The sequence below is a fragment of the Dipteris shenzhenensis genome, chromosome 15 (genome assembly GCF_047967505.1).
Source record: "Dipteris shenzhenensis isolate YYH24624 ecotype China chromosome 15, Dip_SZ_1.0, whole genome shotgun sequence".
Classification (NCBI taxonomy): domain Eukaryota; kingdom Viridiplantae; phylum Streptophyta; class Polypodiopsida; order Gleicheniales; family Dipteridaceae; genus Dipteris; species Dipteris shenzhenensis.
Window position 1 is genome coordinate 33,368,498 of NC_141610.1, and position 20,995 is coordinate 33,389,492.

The window sequence follows — 20,995 nt, forward strand, 5'->3', positions numbered from 1 at the left end:
CTTGTAGTTGTGAAGCTAACTCATCCTCCTCAAGCTGGCTCATCCTATAAGGTGGAACACTAATAGGTTGAGCCCCAGGTACTAAGTCTATGCAATGATCGACTGCCCGTTCTGGAGGTAAACCTTCCAGCAGTTGAGCAGGGAATACATCCAGGAAATCATCTAACAACGTTCTCAATTCACGGTGTTCAAACACACTCAAATCATTCTTGTTATTAACAGAGACAACAAATGAAGAAAGCGGAATCAAAACACACTGATAGACATCATAATGAGAAGTGTTTAATATATTCCGAAATTGCATCGCAGATACAATAGGTCCCTGAGAAGAGGAAATGTTATCACACTACTGAATACAAAATTGGGTGTCCTTATCCAAAAAAGAAAAGAGTATGGTTCTTCCATCCAATCCGAATATCGTGGGTTTTAAACCACTCTATTCCGATTAACAAGTCCACATGCTCCAAGTGCATGTCATAGCACGTAAGAGCTGCTGTGTATTCTTGAATTCGGATAGAAAGGGCTTCAATCTTGCGATCCCAAAACTGCTTCCCAACTGGAAGCTGCACCTCATAGGTGTGATCGCTTGGTATCATGGACAGCCTCATCTTCTGCACAAGTTTGTAATTAACAAAGTTGTGAGAGCTGCTCGGGTCAAAGAGAATGTGAACTCTTTGGTCCCTAACTTCTCCATAAACTCAGAAAAGATCATGGGAACCAAATAACAAAGTATTAAAAGTGCAATTACAAGAAAGTGGGCAAGTAATGACATTTACAAAAATACCTGTCATCGAAAGTTGATTAGCTCCCTTGGCTTTGGTACCCGGATCCGCCTGGAGCTTTGGTCCCGGCGCTTGCACTTAGGACAATCGTTCTTAGTGTGGCCCCGCTCCTCGCAGAAGAAGCAACATCCTTCCTTCTTTAGCTTCAAGGTACGAAGGAAACGGGCACGACCATTCTTCGCCTGAGTCAAATGTTTCTAGGAGGCGTTGTCTAAAGACTTTGACTCCCCGGTACCAGTGGTAGACTGGAAGAACTTCCGCTTGTTCTTCCCACCCGTGTCGGCAACTGTGGTTCCCTTTGCACTGGCCATGGTATCATCATAAATACGTGCGTAATTCATGGCCTCTTGCAACGTGGTACACTTGTTGTTCTGATTTGCAACTTGTACGAGTCAGGCAAACCATCCACAAAGAAACCTAACAAGGTCACTAGATCCATCTTTGTAGCTCTGGTCTGCAAATCCCGAAACCTCTGAAGATAAACCTCAAAAGTTAAATTCAGCTTGGACATATCGAGGGCTTTGAGCTTGCCTACGATATCGTAATCTTCCTCCTTCAGAAACTCTTTCCTGAAGACCCCTTCGAATTCATTCCATGTTGCAGGCTTGGGTTGGAGTTCCTCCCACCACAATAAAGCCTTTCTTGACATAAACCCGGCTGCAAGCTGTATTTTATTGTCATCTGGGTAAGGGTGAAACTGGAAGTGTACTTGCACTTGTGCAACCAAGTGTCAACAACCTCCTTGATACGAGACTTTTGATCTCCGGGAAAAGGATCTGGAGTGATGTTCGGACCTAACACTGAAGCCATGGCATCCACATGCGTGAGCGCCTGAACAATGCTAGTAAAAAGTGTGAGTGTAGTCTAAATCCCTTGGAGTTGCTGTGTCAACCCCGTTTGATTCGTGTTAACTTGCTCAAACTTCCATCAAGAGCAGTGGTGAATTCAATGAAGGCTTTTTTTGTAATCAGATCATCGTAGAGACCCTGGTCATCCTCCGCATGGTAGTTCAAATCCTGGTCTCCCATCGCAAGCTCAGGGTTTACAGAATCAGCCATGACTGAAATCTGATCTGAAAAGAAAATAGGCTAGAGAAGAGAAACAAGCAAGTGGCCTCCGAGCTAGGAGGTAGAAACGAAGTGGAAGCTGGCCAAGAAGGAGGCAATGGAAGAAGGGAAAGCTGGTCGATGAAGAAGGTAAGCGGGCTGAGCTGAGCTGACGATTCAGCTCAGATTCTGGAACCTGGAACTCCGCTCGTGGCTGACGAAGTGCTGTAGCAGGCCGTACCAATGTTCTGGCTCCCGGGCGTGAAGGTGTAGAGGGGCTGGAATTCTGCGCAATCTACAGGCTATGGGAGAAGACAATTTGGCAAAACTTATAGCGGGAGAGCAGGCTTTTAGTAAAGCCCTGCTTTTCCAAAAGCTCACCCTCCAAAAATGGAGGGGTAGCGCTTTTTTTAAGCCCCCAGTCCCCCCCGGAAAGCAGCTGACCCAAATTGCGATCTGTCCCCTTCTACCTGCCATCACAACCCATGAGCAGCCAGCCGACATGCGGGATCCCCTTTGGTTCGCCCCAACTTTACGCTCTCTCCTAACTCCCTTCTGACGCCTCTACTTGGACCCCACTACTTCCTCCTAACTACACCTCTCTCCCTCTCTCTCAACCTGTCACTTCTTGCAACGAAATCACTCTGCACTCCCTCTCTCTCCTTCCTTCGTTCCCTAAATCTTAACCACTTCCCAAAACCGATGAACCAAACAAGCACTTGCAGGGTTTGAGCACGAATTTCGAAATTAGGGCATACCTGGAGGAGAAAATCGTCCAAAATTCTTGGAACAGAAGTTCCTATCTCAGGAGTTGGCTCTGATACCAACCGACACGTCCCAGCACTCCTGAAACCTCTGATCTGCAAGCAAACACAAGAACACACACAAACGTGAGGAACTGAGCAGGCTGCTCACCACCCAACCATGACATCTACGGGATGTGATCCCGAATCAGGAGATGTCCCCTCCGAGCCACGAGCTGAGCTAGTGGCACGAACTCCCAACCAGATCCTAACCAGCCTGGTGTCCCACACCACCAGGTGGCGCTGTGAAGCCTGGGATCTGCTGCTGGGCCTTGGGCTACGCTATGATGCAGGCGCGCGTCCGCAACTCAATCCAGGATCAGACCTAGCACCTGGGAATGAAACTTGCTCCCATCGGCTCCCTGAGAACTGAACGTCTATGCCCCTTATATAGACTCGGGCCCCAAGCGCCAAAAATAGCGAAGACCTTTAATTGGTTGTACCTTTGCCACTCAACCCGAGAATCAAGCCTGCCTAGCTCTAAGCCTCCCCAGGCTACCTGAGCTAGACTTGTGTACCCAGTACACGTCGGATACCAATCCGTGCACATGACAAGGATGTTGACATGCTAGGGTTGCTACAGCAATATCATCAGGAGCGCCCACCTGGTCTCCCTCATAAAAGGGAAGTTGATCGTGCCGTCTATTTGGAGGAAGGATCAAAGCCCATCAAGAAAGCTCCTTAGAGGTTGTCAAGGGCAGACACGGGTGTAGAAGTTGGAACTAAAAACTTTCAAGTATAAATTTAGACTTTAGAACGACAAAAGTCTGAATTTGTACGATTGGATATATTCTAGTCTTACGAAGGCATATTTAGTATTTATTTGATTTTTTGAGCTGGTCACGTGTGCTGTTTCCATTTTAACAACAGAATGCATATTAGAGGCCTCTGATGCCTCCGAAGCCATGAGGCCTCTGAAAAATAGAAGGCTTTCCTCTAACCCATCTAATGGAACGCCTCCAATGGATTGTATAATTTTGATTTGTTTAATGATCCTTGCTGTTGGTCTGTTCTTCTTAAGGGTTCTTTCATTGAGGTTACACAGTCGTGTTCTGTTTTATATCCTCTCATGCATCTACTGCTACCAAATTAGGTTGGCATATCAGTTCTCTAGGTCACTGCTTTGCCAGCACATCAAAAAAAGCCTTAGGCCAGTACACTGAAGATCTCAAGAAGCTGGATGATGCTTTGTGGATGATCAACATATTGACTAAGTTTTATTAATTACTTAGCAGGAGTTTTTGTCCACTAGGCTAAATGCTTTGGCCTAGCTTCTTTCATATTACTTATGCTACTGCTTTGTTATATTGCAGGCACAGATCTGGGGACCCTCTAATATTCAAAATCTGGTGAATGCGATGCGAACTTTTGTGCCTAATGCTGCAATGGTACACACACACAGTTTTGGTACTCAACACAAGAGTGAGGTCATTCCACCGGTAAATTCCTCTACTCCACTTTTGCTAGTGGAGGATGAACTGGTGAAAATATCTGCTGTTCTGCTTCTGCCACACTCAAAAAGAGTCTTCAATGTGAAAGAGGAGGAAAGTATAGTTGATATGCGTCAGCAAGATATGGGCATGATTCAAGCTACACCAGATAGTTCCTTATGTAGTGACATTTCAGTTGCTTACATATGTGAGTTACCAGACGTGGCAGGAAAATTTGACCCAAAGAAGGCCCTGGAAAAAGGCTTGAAACCAGGGTCTAAGTATGGCAAACTCCAAAGAGGCGAATCTGTAATTTCAGATGATGGATCACAAATGGTACAAGAATGCACAATTCCAATTAACTCCAGTACTGGCTCATCTGCAATGTTATGTAGAGTTGAGCTCTGGGTGTTTTGTTAAAGATTTATGCTATCTGTTCATGCTAATTGCTTGTGTATCTTATGCAGGTGCATCCAGAGGATGTGCTGGATCCCTCTAAACCTGGACCTATCATTATTCTTGTTGATTGCCCTTCTGTATTTCACATTCCAGCCCTGACTTCTGCCGCAAGTCTCCAGTCATTCTTTTCAGGATCAGGAAAAGTTGTGAATTGTGTGGTGCACATTAGCCCCGCTTCTGTAACACTTTGTTCTGAATATCAGTCTTGGATGTCAAATTTTAAGGAGGCACACCATGTAATGGCTGGACGGTAAGTCACCAGTGTAAGTGCATACATAGTTGCTAGGGGGCTTTTAAAGTTTTCATTTCAGTGAAGTCCTATAGTTTTGGATTAGCTACTGAAAAGACACAGTGGACTTCTTAAGGACAGTAACTTTACATTTCCAAGGGAATCCTATGGTCTTGGAATAGCTAGTGTGAAAGACATACACATGTGTATACGTCACAATTTGTGATACATTATATGCTTCGCAGGGGGGAGCTAGGAGATCCGATCTTGAAGTCTTGTGCAAGAATACAATCTAAGCTGAACCTTATCTGCCCTCAGGTTTTTCCCATCACAGGGTTTCTCTCAGAAGGGAATTGCAAGTCTACAGACCAAAAGGTGTGTTCTGCTTTCAGAAAGATTTTCAGGTATAAATCAATGTAAAATGTTCAGTTGTGGCCATTATCTTTTACACAGGCAGACTGTTGCAAAGCTGGAAATGAACAAAGTTCTTGTTGAATTTTCTTCCTCTTTTCTTGTTGTGTCTTTGAGGAGGGAACTAAGAAAAAAATTATATGGTGGCTTTACCCTCAATGCCCAGGTGTTTGGATTTTGTTATGATAATTGAGGATGCTTATATCTATTGAATGCTCTCCGTTTCTTGTTGCAGAATGTTTTTGCATGTACTCAGACAGTTGCCGCAGAGAATCTGCTCAAGGTAATCTACTTTTCTGGGTATACATATTACATTCAGCTGGGATGTATGACAAATGAATTTTTTCCAAGCTTTATCTACACCATGTTCTTTCTGGTTGAAAGTTAAGTGAGTTACTCTTTGCCTGGCTTCTGGTTAGTAAAGTAAGATCTCATAGAATGTACTCGGGCGTACAAACTACTTCCTACTCATTAGCTTCTTGGATGGTCTTGTATGACTCAGCTAAAATGCATGCATATTGTGAATAAGTGAAGACAGAAAAGTTGAAAACCACCTTGTGTCAGGTCTTTTCTTGAGCTAAACGGTTTGGCATCATCTTGTAGAGTTTTGTTGACTTGACACTATTCTTGCCTCTCCATACATCATGGACACGAGTTGGGAGATTGTTGTGAGCATCACTGCCTAATGGTACTTAGCCACTTGTTTCTATGCTCTGCTTGATGTCTTGAATGCTTTGCTCTCGGCTGTTTCTTTAATACTTAATAAAATTCTAAAAGAGATTGAAAACAGTTCAAAGATTTTGCACACAATAGATTAGTGCTAGTGTACTGCTTGAGGTTCAAGCGGGTACAAGACAGAACTTGGCTTAATTTGTCAAACCCTTACGCTCTTGTCATTTTATGCCCACCTTGGAGGCTTTGTTCTGCTTTAAGGTGGCCATACCTGCAAACTAAAGCTGCACTGTTGGTGCTTTTGCTTACAACAGTTGTCAAAGCTCAAGTAATAAAGGGTGCTGAAACTCAGAGTAACTCCCCTTTGAATGCCAACCAAAGTGGTCATTGATACCACCCTATGCTCTAACCAATGCTTGTCTGGACTGGTATATGGCTATATGGCTGCTCTAAGCAATGCTTGTCTGGACTGGTATATGTTACCACCCTTTTGTTACCACCCTATGCTCTAACCTATGCTTGTCTGGACTGGTATATGGCTATATGGCTGCTCTAAGCTGATTTTATGTTGAGTGCCTGGCAAGCCATGCAAAACGTGTCTCTTTGGAATATTTTAAACAACGGATGTTTATGGATCAGAATGGGAATTGTACATACTGATGAAGTGACATGTTCTCAATTATGTTATCAATTACTTAACAGTGCTCCTTCTTTCCTGCCATGTTATTTCTAGAGACAATATTTACTCGTTTACGGCCACGTGAGAAAAAGCTGTTGGTTCCTATTTGTCTCTCCTTTGTGTGCTTTGACCTTGGACTTCTTTTCGCTGGAGAATCTATTCAATTGTGTTGATGCTGCTGTGTTCGATCCATCCTAACGTTACAATAGTCAAGAGGTTTATCTTCAACCTAATGCGAGTGTCCAAAGCTTGTCATTGCTAGGGCTACAACGATATCTAAATCAGCCAGAGCTTATGTAGAATAATGGACGAATTTCAAACCTTGGTGGTACTGTAAAATAAGAAATTCCGTCAACTTCATGAATCCAGTAAATGTTTATATTACAATTTCAATTCTTGAAAGGCTTGAAATCTTGAGTAATGGGAAAATGCTTTTCCTTTCTGTAACTCGAGTAGCTTGGTTGCAATGTTTGGCTCTGCAAATGTGATTTGACATGTCTGCGAGAGGTGAGAAGTTTGCTTGTGTGAGCCCTTCATGTCTATAAATATACTTGTTCTAAGATGGACTCTAGAAGCTTAGCTTTGTTGGTACTGATGAAATTCAAGCGAGACTGTTAATTTTATATATGCTAAGATGAATCTTATATTACATCTTGAAAGACGTAAGACCTTTTAAGTAGAGGGGGTCTTAATATATCTTGCTTTAAACATCTACTATCACTATGTATTGGGTCCTGCGCACTTCTGTTTAAAGCATTGGGCACATTTTCCTCTTCATGGTGAAGTGAAAGGAAACATTTGGCAATATAATGGTAGCAGTGATCCTTTCAGTATTTGTTTTTGGCCTCACAGCGATCATATTTTTTTCATGCCTGGTTCCTGCATGTTTGCGAAGGCTAGAACCAGAGTGTTACATGTCTGCAGTTCTCTTCAATATAATGATGGAAAATGCTTATCTTGGTCATCATCTATGCATGCCTGCTTCTATGTTAATGAAGGCCAGATGTGTCAGGGTTGCGGTTCTCAGTATCAATATAAAAATAGTGATGGAAAATGTGTATACAAATTGCAAAGCAGACTGTCTGCATTCTTGAGGTGCTGGAATTTGTTATGAAGCATTGGATGCCTTCTAGGATCTGATTTATGTGTTATCTTGTGCACGATGTCAGTTCCGCCTTCGACCCCTTGCAGCTCTTGGCGTAGACAGCTCATCTGTACCAGAAGGTTTTAATCTGAGGGCAGTACAGGAAGAACTTATAAAAGAGTTCCCGGAAGTTTTAGAAGCTTGTGAATATGTTTCTCAAGTCTGGAAAGAGAATACTAGTCAAGGTACTTGTTGTGGAGTAGAGCATAAGGAATGAATGTTCAATTTTGTTTGTTACATTGGTGTATGAATGATGTCAACAAGTTTGCTGTGGCAGACTCAGAGGGTTGCGAGGAGATGCAAGTTCTTCCTGAATGCTTGCAAAGTGCAAGTAGGGAAGACATGGAAATCGTCTTTCTTGGTACCGGCTCTTCGCAACCATCTAAGTATCGTAATGTCAGTTCCATTTATGTTCATCTTTTTGAGCATGGAGGAATTCTTTTAGACTGTGGTGAGGGCACATATGGACAACTGAAAAGGCGGTAAGATCTCTCGTTTACCCCCAACCCCCCCGGCGCCCCCCGCCTTGGCATTCACTTTTTTGAATGTTCTCCATGGTTATTTTTACCGTTTTAATGTTTCTTAGTGTTTTGGCAGATATGGTGCGAAAGGTGCAGATGATGTGCTCCTGGGATTGAAGTGTATTTGGATTTCACATATCCATGCTGACCACCATACAGGACTTCCACGGATTCTTTCTGTACGTCAAAGACTTGCTCAGAATCAGTCTGTCTCTGATCCTATTCTAGTAGTTGGGCCAAAGCAACTCAAAAGATTTCTTGATGCCTATGACAAAGTAGAAGACCTTGGCATGGAGTTTTTGGATTGCAGTCAGACTACGCTTGAGGCAAAGCGCGCTGCAGAGGCAATGGAAAAAGAGCAAATAAAGGATGCAATGGCAGGTGACTTTGAAGACGAGGCAGAGAGCATGAGTCGTGTAACCTCGGGGAGGGCATCTGAAAGTGATACCTTTGTTAAGCGTCGGGAGCAAAACTTCTCATCACCACAAGGATTTCACTTGCAGCAGGGTGTAGACATAGTAGGAAGAGAGACTTTGAAGAAACTATTATGCTCATTGGGGCTGAAAGATCTTGTCAGCATACCTGTTTTGCATTGTCTCAATGCTTTTGGTGTTGTATTGGAGTCCCGAGAAAAGCAAGGGCTTCGAGGAGACATGCGACCAGGATGGAAACTTGTTTATTCAGGTGATACAAGGCCGTGCCAGGCACTTATTGATGCTTCACATGGAGCCACTGTTTTGATTCATGAGGTAAGTACTGTAACGTGTGTGTATTTATCAATCTGTTGCGGAGCTGATGCTGCTTATCATTTGCCTCTGGCTTTGCTGTTGATGATGTAAGAACCACAAAGGAGTACAAAACTAGTTCTAAACCACAAAACAATTAATCTCAACTGACAAGATTATTGTGCAGGCTACATTTGACGATAGTATGCCTGTGGAAGCGATCATGAAAAATCACTGCATCACAAAAGAGGCAATTGAAACTGGGGTGTCTGCTGGAGTATATCGCATCATCCTTACACATTTTAGTCAACGGTATCCAAAGATCCCTGTTTTTGATGAGAGCTATACAGACAGGACTGCTATTGCATTTGATATGATGAGTGTGAACTTAGCAGACTTGCCCTTGCTACCAAAGCTCTTACCTGCTCTCAAGATGCTTTTCAAGGATGAACTGCCAGCTGAGGATGAACCCGACCTAACAATCTGACATTTGGACATACACTCTCTTGACTCTCATCTCCGAGTTCAAGACTGCAGTGACTTTGATTCATGCTTCCACACTAGCGAACACTGGAAAATCAAAGAAAAACATGGGGCCTTGAAGCTCCCATTTGTATCAATGGGTGGCGGTTCTCACACCATAAGGAAACAGATACCTTTTCATGGTGGGGGCTTGCAGAATCTTAAGAAAAGCTTGGACAACAGGACGTCAATACCAGGAAATATTGCAGTACATGTTCCAAACTGTGGAAATCTGCCTGTAATAGAAGTTCCAATCATGCCAGAGACAACCTCACTTTGCAGACTCAAGCTTAACAGCAAGCCGGGAATAATGGTAGAAGTAGAAAGCAAGCTCATAGGGAGAGGTCTCATTTTCCTCCTCTTCTTTCTCTCTTTTGGGGCTTGCAGTTGCATGGGGGGAACTCTCCCTAAAGCGAGCCTGCACGCTTGTGCAGGCCATGATCTAGTGAGGGCCTTGCAGGTTTCAAGCAGCCTGTTACTTGTCATCAGGATGACACTGCTACGATTAACAAGAAGCTGGTATGTGCCAGGCGCTAAACGTATAGGGTGTGCAATTATGGGTGGAGCTATTATGTGCCAGGGTGGATGTGAATTTTTTTTGAGGGATTTTGAGTAGTAATCATGTAGGGTGCACATTGGAGAGGTTGCAACCCTCCTTTGTTGGCAGGGATGTGTGGGTAATAGAGAATAGCAAAAGCGCCATATGGAGCAACCTCAAATTCTTTTGTATGAGCAGTGTCTAGCATGGTATCCCTTTAATAACAACAGGATTTAGCTACTGAAGGACTGCTCATTGCTTTGCTAAATTCAGCATTGCTTGGTGTACTATTTGGTTATGAGTTCATTCATTCTTGTTTTGAAGTCCATCTTTGTTAGTTTTTTTTTAATCTGATTATTTTTCAAGCTTATGGTGGTGTCAAGAGCGCTTAATTGGCTGGATGTATTGAAGGAAATATCACTCCAGTACGAAGTAAGCTAATATAATTCTTGACTATGATCCAAGTATACCCCTCTCCCGCCCCCCCCCCATGAATTTATGAAGATTGCCATGAAGCCATTTTTATTGGCTTTTGCTTGTCCTTGTGTGTTCTCAACAGCGTCCATTTTGCTGTTGCAAGCTAGTACAAGAAGTCTTTTTTGCTTAATTTGCTAGTAGATACAATGCGCATGGGCCCTTTAGGAAAGTGATGTCTAGTATATCCATGGAGGCGTGTGGAATGATTGAGGTGATCTTGGTAGGCGGAGACATCGTCATTGAGAAAGACAAGCATGTGCTCAGGAGAGCCATTCGAAACACCAAAGACATCATCAATGAACCTGCAAAAGTAGAGGCGCTGAGGAAGAATTCTTCATGTGGCAGAGGAATTGCCAGGCATAACGACTTCAAAATTACTACTCATTAGAGTGGTAGTGGGGTGCAAGGGTGGCTAAGGCCATAATAAACTTTGCAAATTGCTTGTAAGACAAATGGAACACAATTAAATATGCTCTCGTTCGAGTAATACAATTATTGAGAACCTTCTTTCTCATCTCTCTCTTAAAATATTCACTTGTAGAATTAAGAATACCACCTAAGAAATTAGTTTGACTAGAAGAGTTGAGACTTTGAGAGAGATGAAGAAGGCATTAACACTAGTTTGGTAGAAGGATAGAAAAATGTCTTCGGACATCTTTATGTCGTGTTAGCTTAGTCACTTCCTAGAATTATTCTAAGGCATTGATAAGGTAATTTGGGGTTTTGATTATTGACCATGACTCTCTTGAAAAAAATATGGACTGGAACATCTGCATGTGACTTAGAGTCCTACCTAAAGTTTTAAGGTTGAGTTACCACCAAAATTTCAAGCTGTTTTCTTGATTTTTAGATAAAATGGTCTTACTTCTTGATTAGATTGAGTTTTCTAATAGGTTTTAAGTTCCATATAATAACTATAGCACATATATTTAGATTGCTTTTGGAGCTAGGTAATCATACTAACTATGATTTATGGAGTTAAATTTAAATTTTGTGAATGTTGATTGCTAGGAAAAATCTTTTGCACATTATTTGACATGTATAACAAGTTCTAAACTCAACCATACTTTGTACATGTCTTCGATATGATATTATGGAGTCCATAGATTTTAATGTCAAACGAAGCACCACTGGTGGAGGAAGGAGTCTAAACAGTGGCCCAGAATTTCACCGAATTGGCAAGTTTGGGATTAGAGAAGAGATTCATACTTTACAATGATTGTCATAACTATTACCTTGGTCAATTGGGCAGGACAAGTGGAGAAAATCGAACCTATCGAAGCATAAGAATGCTAAACATATCATACGTGAGCCATTGGAATGTAAAGCAAAAGAACAAAAAACACATCTGATGAAAATAAAGAATACAATAGCATACAAAGTAGTCCAAGACTGGTGAGCCCACCTTGAGCCCACCTTAACAAATAAGGCTAGGAACAATGCCAGTTCAACCACCCCTAGTACCACCAGTCATCCAAATCCAAATGTGTTAAGCTTGAAATGTAAGTCAGTTGAGGTTCAAGGAAAAGAAAAAGAAGTTTCAAATAGCCACGTGACACAAAAACCAACTGAAGGAACTGAAGGTGAGCACAAGGGAAGGCAAGTAGGAGCAAGGACCTGATTTGATGCCACTGGAAATAAAATGCAAATGGAATGCGAGGAAGTAGACAGCAACTAAGAGAACACGAAGTATTTGCAAATGGCAATATAGGCCCCAAAGTTAAGTACAAGTGTTGACCAATAAACTCAACCTGAGTGTTGATTGATCCTAAATAGCCTACAAGGCCATACCAGGGCTAAGTGTTAACACTTCTCATATAAATGCATGTTGGAATTGAGTGTGCTTCACCATGACATTAAATGCCATTTGGTAGGCCCATAGTGCCATGTGTATACAGCTTGTGGTCTCAATCATTGCAATGTTCATCCATAGTTTGTGAGAATTTGCTTTGAGAACATTCTTGATTGCCTTTTATCTTGACTAGCTTGACCATTAACACTTGGATCTCGTATGTTGGTAATTTTGTCTATTACTAGATCAGGAATTCCTTCGTCATGACCTCAACCATCGAATTGATCAACTTAATTCCTCGATCCAACATGGTTTCAATGGGACATCCAACATCCACATTATATTTCACACAAAAACCTTGTTCTTCTTCTTGCAATATTATCTCGCAAGGCTTTTGCTTCGCCCCATTTGGTGAGACAATCAATCGCTACAACAACATATGTTGGAATTTTAAATGGACCAATGAAGTCCAATCTCAAATTCTAGAAGGATTCCCAAGGATAGGTTATCTTCACAAGCTTTTGATCTTGAAATTTCTATCTCCCTCCATGTTGGCATGAGTCGATTCTTGTAACGGCTTGCAACATCTACATCTATGGAGCTCCACTATAATCGTGCAATTAGATTTGTTTCACTATGACAACGAAAAAGTGACCACCGACCACTCCTTAATGGGCTTCGTCCAGCACGTTTACTCCATTGTGTGAAAAGATGCATCATTAAAGGATCATCTCTCTATACAAGTGGCTCATGACCAACTTGTACATACACTGACATAGTCGACAATCCTGAAATCTTGCAAATAGATTTTTTTTATTGTGATGATGAAAATGTGACCACCTACCACTCCTTCATGGGATTCATCCAACACAATTATTCATTTGTTGAAAAAATGCATCATTGAAGCATCATCTCTTTATACAAGTGTGCCCATGACTAGCTTATACATACATCGACATAGTTAACAGTCCTACATCGAGGAGGAGACCCATCTTTGGATTTTCTTATCATTAGTGCTAGACAAGTAGTCCACGCCATAATGGGACGAACCAAGTTTATGAATGATCTGAAGTTGAATTCTTGCACCCTAGCATCCATCTAATCAACCTTGGCTTCATAATTGGTTTGTTGACCAAATAAAGCATGGCATGGTGGTCCACATAGCACAAATGGGTTACCTAGGAGATTTTGTGAAAACATCTGAACACTACACACCATCCCTAGGGCCTCCCTTTCATTGGGCAAGTAGTTAACCTCCGTCGCTGAGAGACTCGGCTTGTGTAGAAGATTTTGTTGGGGATAAAGGCTTAATGTGCTATCCCTTGTATAAGTGGTACTTATAATGCCACGTCATCACCTTATCTATTCTTTGTATAAAAGGCAATAAGGGAAGTCACATTTAAGACTTTTGCTTCCCAATAAACATGTGTTCTCTCTTTTGCTCTCTCACCTTTCTCCATCTCCCTCTTGCTTCCGCTCCTTGCTCCCATCAATTGGTATTAGAGCCTCCCAACCCGCTTGCTCCCTAGCCTCCCCTTGCATTCTGTGACCTTTCCATCGTGGGAAGTCACTTGTTCTTGCTGCCCACGCAGTCCAGCCACTCTCCCTCGCTGCCCCCAGCTGTTTCATGGTTTCATCACGGGAATCACTTCTATTCTCGTGCTCCCAGCTGGAGACATCTTTTGGGTGAGTGTACTTGCTATTTTTCAACAATTTCGACTGGTTTTTTGGGCTGTAGCAAGCGAAATACAGGAGAAAGGGGTCAATGACACTTTCCAGTTGGAGCTTTTGGTATTGCTACACCTCCTACAGCAGGGCAACTTCATTTGGAGCTTTTGGTATTGCTACATCTCCTAGTGCTGCTTATGCTAGGTGACAATTTTTAGCCACATAGGAGCTGAATTTCGTCTGTCATTTTGGGGTTTTTCCTCTAGTTTTTTGCACTAAATCTGGTCGCCTACACCTGTAGAGGAATCTTGCCAAGTTTGGTTGGATTTTGACTGTCCTTTACGAAGTTCTTGCTAATTTTCAGTTTCCAACCACAGGGCAAGTTGCAGATCTGTGGATTTCGCACATTCTACTGCTGATTTGACATCATAAAAGTGGTCGCTTACTTGAAGGGACACTGTCTGCCAAGTTGGTTGAATTTCGCCTTCGTGGTGCTGAGTTATCATCACTTTTAGGGTTTAGCCTGTCAGAAAGTGACACGTGGCAGTGGATAAGGCACAAAAATTTGGGGCTTTTGCAATTTTATGCACTGGAAGGCTTGCTCTTGCTCTTGCGCTTGCACATTGAAGCAAGAAATTTTCAGTTTGGGACACATTGGAAGAGGGAATCTCGAAGAATTCAAAATATTCCTTGAGCTTGATGGCAGAGGTTATGCATTTGTGAAGTAGTGCTTGGAGCACTTGGATGCATTGACATTGTTGCAAAAGTGGTACTGATTTCCTTTATGCTTGGATTGTGCACATTTGTGGTAGTCAAAGTTTGACTTTTGATCTCAGAAATTGGGGCATTTGGTGCACAAGTGCTCAGCAATTTTTTGTGACACTGGAATAGTGTCTTGGATGCCAATTTTGGATGCCTTTGCGTTGAGAAAAACAAGAATATTGTTTGCTGTAGATTTATGACTGTTTTTACTGTCATTTTGGGACAGTTTCTCAGAGTTTTGGATGCCTCTATCTCTGCCACAAGTTGGGATAGAATTTTGAGTGAGTTACACTCAGTTTTGGAGTCATATTGGTGCGAGAAATTAATTACAATTTTGGTACTGTTTATGCATTCAAGGTTGGAATATATATTGGCTGCAAGTTCTCTTTAGTAGAGGATAGATTTTATAAGCTCTTTAATTTCCTTTGCTGTTTTTTATTTGCTGAGATATGGCTTCAAGTGGGAGTGAAGGTGGTTCACTTCTTAACATTAAGAAGTTGGAAGGAGCACACAATTTTGCCATTTGGCAAAAGCAATGCTATAATGTGCTTCTTCAAAAGCATCAAGCCCGTCCTATCAAGGAAAAGGGAGTGAAGCCGGCAAATATATCAAATGATGATTGGGAAAGTGTAGATGAATTGGCACGTTCTACAATCATGCTTTCTATTTTAGATGTGCTTCTATTTAATGTTGAAAATGAGAACATTGCATGGGATATGTGGAAAAGGTTGGAAGATTTGTATGCTCAACAAAGTGTAGTAAGCAAGGTTTATTGGCTCAAGAAGCTCATGGATCTTAGGATGAAGGAGGGCACAATTATGAGTGTGCACCTCAATGAGTTCAACTCTATCATCAAGTAGTTGGCAAATCAAAAATTCAACATTGATGATGAGTTTAAAGCAACATTATTGCTTTGCACTCTTCCTGAGAGTTGGAATATTTTCAGAACAGCTTTGAGCAATTCAAATCCTACTCTTATTCATGCAGATGTTGAGAGTCAGCTTCTCATGGAGGAGATGAACAAGAAGAAAAATTCTTCAAGTAAGTCTTCAACTGCTCTTAGCACAAGAGGAAGACCTCAGAATAGAGGCAATGACAGCCAAAGGAACAGATCCCACAGTAAGTCACGTCCTAAGAAGGATATTGAATGTTTTCACTATGGCAAAAAGGGGCACATGAAGAAAGATTGCTTTAAGCTGAAAAGGGAGCAGAATAAGAGCAACAACAACAATCAGGATGCCAAATATGATAAAGGCAAGCAACAAGTAGAGAGTAGTAATAGTGGTGTGAGGAATGAAGAGGTAAATGCAGTCACTCGTTAGAGTGAGGATGACATTTTGTTTGTTTCATCACATGATGCACATGCTTTGGTCACAGAAGAAGACGGTGACATGACCACTTGGATCATTGATTCAGGTGCTTCCTTTCATGTGACACCACACACGGAGTGGTTTTGCTCATATAATGATGGTTTACATGGTGTTGTGCATCTTGGAAACAATTATGCATGCTCTATTGCAAGGATTGGAGATGTGAAACTTAATTTCTGATGGCACACATTTTATACTTCATGATGTTAGGCATGTGCCAAAGCTGAAAAAGAACTTGGTTAGTACTGGTCAATTGGATGATCAAGGCTACTATACTGTGTTTGGTAATAGTAGATGGAAGATAACCAAGGGAGCCAGAGTCATTGCAAAGGGGTACAAGTGTGATACTTTGTATACTTTGAATGTTTATGATGTAAAGAATCATGTGGTTGCCGTAATTGAGGTGCCAAAGGTTTCATTGTGTCATGGCCGGTTAGGATACATGAGTGTTAAAGGAATGCAAGTACTATCTCAATTGGGTTATTTACCGTCTTTGAAATTTTCAGAATTTAAGCATTGTGAGCATTGCATTTTTTGTAAGCATTCACAGTCACCACATAAAGTGACATTGCAACAAAGATTGACACCCTTAGATTTGGTACATAGTGATGTATGTCAAATGCCTCAATTGTCTATGGGTGGTCATGAATACTTTGTTACATTTTTAGATGATGCCACAAGGAAAGTGTGGGTCTATTTCATCAAGAGGAAGGATGAAGTTTTTGGTGCATTTCAAAAGTTTGTTGCCTTCATTGAAAATCAGACAGATAAGAAGTTGAAATGCTTACACTATGATAATGGAGGAGAATATGTCTCCAAAAAATTTCAAGAATTTTGTGACATAAAAGGGATAAAAAGGGAACTCACAAGCCCTTATAATCGTCCACAGAATGGAGTTGCAGAGCGAACAAATCGGGCGATTCAAGATAAAGTCCGTAGTATGCTGTCTCATGCTGCCTTACCCCATGGTTTTTGGGCAGAGGTTGTTCAAACAGCCATTCGTGTCATCAACAGGTCACCGAATAATCAGTTGGATGGTAAAGTACCCGATGAACAGTGGTATGGCAAGCCACCTTCATATAAACACTTGAGAGTGTTTGGCTGTGATGCGTATGTGCACGTACGCAAAGAGCAACGCAACAAACTCCAACCAAAGTCAAATAGATGCGCATATCTTTATTGGATATGGTGACAATGGTGAAATGGGGTATAGATTGTGGGATCCCATTGGAAGGAAGATTATACGCAGCAATGATGTGATTTTTCATGAGGAAAGCATGCACAGGCAACCCTCTCAAAAATCAAAAAATAGGAAGGTTGTCTTTGAAGAAATCATTGTGAATAGACAGCAAAATATGCCCAATAATATGCAGCAAGGTGCTGCTGCAAATGACCCTAATGCGCAGGGAATAGAGGCTGAGAATCAGCCCAATCAAATTGCCTTTGATATGCCACACAGAGAGCCACATCTGGGTGATGTAGGACAGCCAAAGGAGGTGGTACAGCCACATAATATGGCTGATATGCAGGCTGAACAGCCAGCCAATCAAGATGATTGGGTAAGAAGATCCACCAGAGTCTCCAAACCTCCTGATAGGTTTGTTCCAAGACAGAACTACGTGGCTGATTTTGTCATGCTGACAGATGGTGGTGAGCCTTCATGCTATTAGGAAGCAATGAGAAGGCATGATAAGAGAAAGTGGGAGAAGGCCATGCATTCAGAAATGGATTCTCTTATCATAAATAAAACATGGGATTTGGTGAAACTACCAACTGGAAAGAATGCCTTACCATGCAAATGGGTTTATAAGATCAAGGTCACTCCTAATGCTAAGAACAAATACAAGGCAAGATTGGTTGCCAAGGGGTTCAAGCAACAGAAGGGCATTGACTTTGATGAAATTTTTTTTCCTATGGTGAAAATGACAACATTGAGGGCTGTTTTGGCATTGGTTGCACATGAGGATATGGACTTGTGTCAGATGGATGTCAAGACTGCATTTCTCCATGGTGATCTTCATGAGGACATTTATATGGTACAGCCAGAAGGGTTTGTCAGTGAAGGCAAAGAAAAGTTGGTATGCAAGCTGATAAAGAGCTTATATGGATTGAAGCAGGCTCCAAGGGAGTGGTACTTCAAATTCCATACTTTCATGCAATCTCAGGGGTTTAGGAGTAGTGATGTTGATCACTATCTCTATACCAAGAAAGCAAAGGATGGTAGTCTTATTTTGCTCATCATTTATGTTGATGACATGCTTATTGCAGGCAAATCTCGGTATGAGATCGATGCATTGAAGATGGGACTGCATAAGACATTTGATATGAAGGATCTTGGTGATGCAAATCACATTTTAGGGATGCGCATCATACGGGACAGAATAAAAAATTGCTCTATTTGTCTCAGAAGGAATACCTTGGCAAGGTTTTGCAACGTTTCAATATGGAGGGAGGAAAGATTCTTGGTACTCCATTGCCTCCATATGTGAAACTCAGTCAGAAAGACAGCCCATTGTCAAATGATGAGAGGGCTGAAATGGCCAAGATTCCTTATGCATCCGCGGTTGGTAGTCTCATGTATGCAATGGTGGCTAAACGTCCAGATATTGCCTTTGCAGTGGGAGTTGTCAGTAGACACATGGCAACACCTCGCAAGAAGCATTGGGAAGTCATGAAAGGTATCATGAGATATCTTAAGGGCACAATGCATGTGTGCCTTTGCTTTGGGAAGAAAGACTTGGTTCTTCATGGGTTCACAGACTCAGATTTTGCAGGATGTGTAGACCAAAGAAAGTCTACTACAGGATATGTTTTCACCTTAGGTGGTGATGCTATTTCATGAATCTCTCGGTTGCACAAATGCATTGCTTTATCTACCACAGAGGCAAAATATGTTGCAACCACAGAGGCGTGCAAAGAAGCCATATGGTTATCTCGTCTAGTGGGAGATATTGGTTTATCAGGGGAGATTCCTATTTTGCATTGTGATAGAGTGCTATTCAGCTAGCACGTAATCCTGTGTTTCATGCCAAAATGAAACACATCGAGGTGAAATATCATTTTATCAGAGGTGTGCTCAAGGATAAGCGTATTCAGCTTGTCAAAGTGCACACTGATGACAATCCTACAGATCTTTTAACCAAGAGTCTTAACCCGCAACACTTTGCACATTGCAGAGTACAGATGGGTGTTGGCTGAGTTTCTCATGATTGAGATTCTCTTGTATTTTGTGTATATGTTTTCTATGTACACTTCTTCCTCTTTTTGGGCACATTGCCTTTAAGTGAGATTGTTGGGGATAAAGGCATAATGTGCTATCCCTTGTATAAGTGGTGCTTTTAATGCCACGTCATCACCTTATCTATTATTTGTATAAAAGGTAATAAGGGAAGTCACATTTAAGACTTTTGCTTCCCATAAAACGTGTGCGCTCTCTTTTGCTCTCTCACCTTTCTCCATCTCCCTCTTGCTTCCGCTCCTTGCTCCCATCATATTTTAAAATCAATATTCTTGTCCGATTGAGCCAAAATGGGCCCAATCACCATCTTGCATCCACATGCAAATGAAAGACATATTCGACTGTAGCTTTTTGAATATGAGCACTCACCAACCATCACTTGCAAGATCTAGGATGATTCGGCTCGACGATCTACATTCCATATCCTGCCTTGTGACTTGATGTATGGGTTCAGCTATGCTTACGTTTTTTTAATGAAATGCCTATAGTAGAAAATTAAGAACCTCATGAAATACCAAACTTGTTGGATGTTGCTCAATTATTTCATCTCTTGTATGGCACCCATCTTAGACTTTTCAGTCATGATGCATTTGTTTGAAACTGTGCGCCCTAGCAAGGCTCCTGAGAGCGCGCGCACACTTTTATATGGATTTGAGAGAGATTCTGATCTCTTGATATTTTTGGAACACCTTTTGCATAGTTAGTCCTCTCTCTCTCTCTCTCTCTCTCTCTCTCTCTCTACATGCAAGTAAAAAAGCAAGAACCTAGAATGAATAATAGAACGATCTTACACGTTGGGTGGGTGAAAGATGGATGCCTTCATGATAATGAGGAGAAAGAAATAGATGGCATAATCATATGCCTTAGGAAGTACCACAAGTTGAATGGGACAAGAATGACATGCAATATCAGTCAAAATGGCACGGCAGCGAGTTAAGATCCTCAAACGAACACATAAGCTGTGAGGGGTACAAAGATCTGGATATCCAAAGAGCTCACTCCAACCCAACTCAAACAAAGAAATAGTGAATTCACCAAAGTAAAGGAAACACACAAAGCAGGCAAATGGGTGGATTATCGAGATGGGCAGCACTGATTAGGGACTCCCAAAGACTCTCTTAAACTGACATTATAAAGGCCATCTTATGATAGTATTAGGTAGGATTCACAACAGGCGCGGACGTCCCAGCAAAAATTGTATCTGCAAATAGCATGCTGCCATTTCAATTGTCCGCCCTCAAATGGTTTCACAAACGGGCGCGGACATGCTTATGTGGCATCCCAATAAAGTTTGGGCGGAGGATTTTTCGTAAGTGGCAGTCCAAGGCGCCCAAAAAAAATTGGAGGCGGCCAAGAGTAGAGAATTTGCCATGATAACCACTTGGCCACTTCTCATTTTCTTGATTGTAAAGATATAATTAAATTTATATGTTTGTCCGGCACCCGTTTGTGAAAGTGCTTATGCCCAAGCCCCCCCTTAGCCACCGGACATGTAGGGCCCATGGTCCAATGTCCAGCGCCTGTTTGTGAAACCTCCCTTAGAAATGTAATTATGCCCATGTAATAACTAGGGAGGAGCTGAACTTTGTGCACTCCGCCAATTCTCTGGTTATCTAGATGTAGTCAGTCAGTTTTTGGTGTTGTGCTTCATCTCATAGACCTGTCATTTACTTAGCCTGTCCCATATTAGCAAAGTTGTCATTGCTACCAGGCATATAGCCATACGT

At 41.8% G+C, this 20,995-nt stretch overlaps 1 protein-coding gene across 3 annotated transcripts in view; it reads left to right on the top strand.

The window, feature by feature from the left end:
* LOC147893714 (tRNase Z TRZ3, mitochondrial-like) overlaps positions 1-10,284 on the top strand; it is a 49,413-nt gene extending 39,129 nt beyond the window's left edge. For all 3 annotated transcript variants that reach the window (XM_087385575.1, XM_087385576.1, XM_087385577.1), the window contains 8 exons: positions 3,945-4,397; positions 4,529-4,770; positions 4,995-5,124; positions 5,396-5,443; positions 7,681-7,840; positions 7,933-8,137; positions 8,253-8,925; positions 9,089-10,284. In XM_087385575.1, the coding sequence (XP_087241701.1) occupies positions 3,945-4,397; positions 4,529-4,770; positions 4,995-5,124; positions 5,396-5,443; positions 7,681-7,840; positions 7,933-8,137; positions 8,253-8,925; positions 9,089-9,388 (2,211 nt within the window). In that variant the 3' untranslated portion in view covers positions 9,389-10,284. The remainder of the gene's footprint in view (positions 1-3,944; positions 4,398-4,528; positions 4,771-4,994; positions 5,125-5,395; positions 5,444-7,680; positions 7,841-7,932; positions 8,138-8,252; positions 8,926-9,088) is intronic.
* The last annotated feature ends 10,711 nt before the right edge of the window (positions 10,285-20,995 follow it).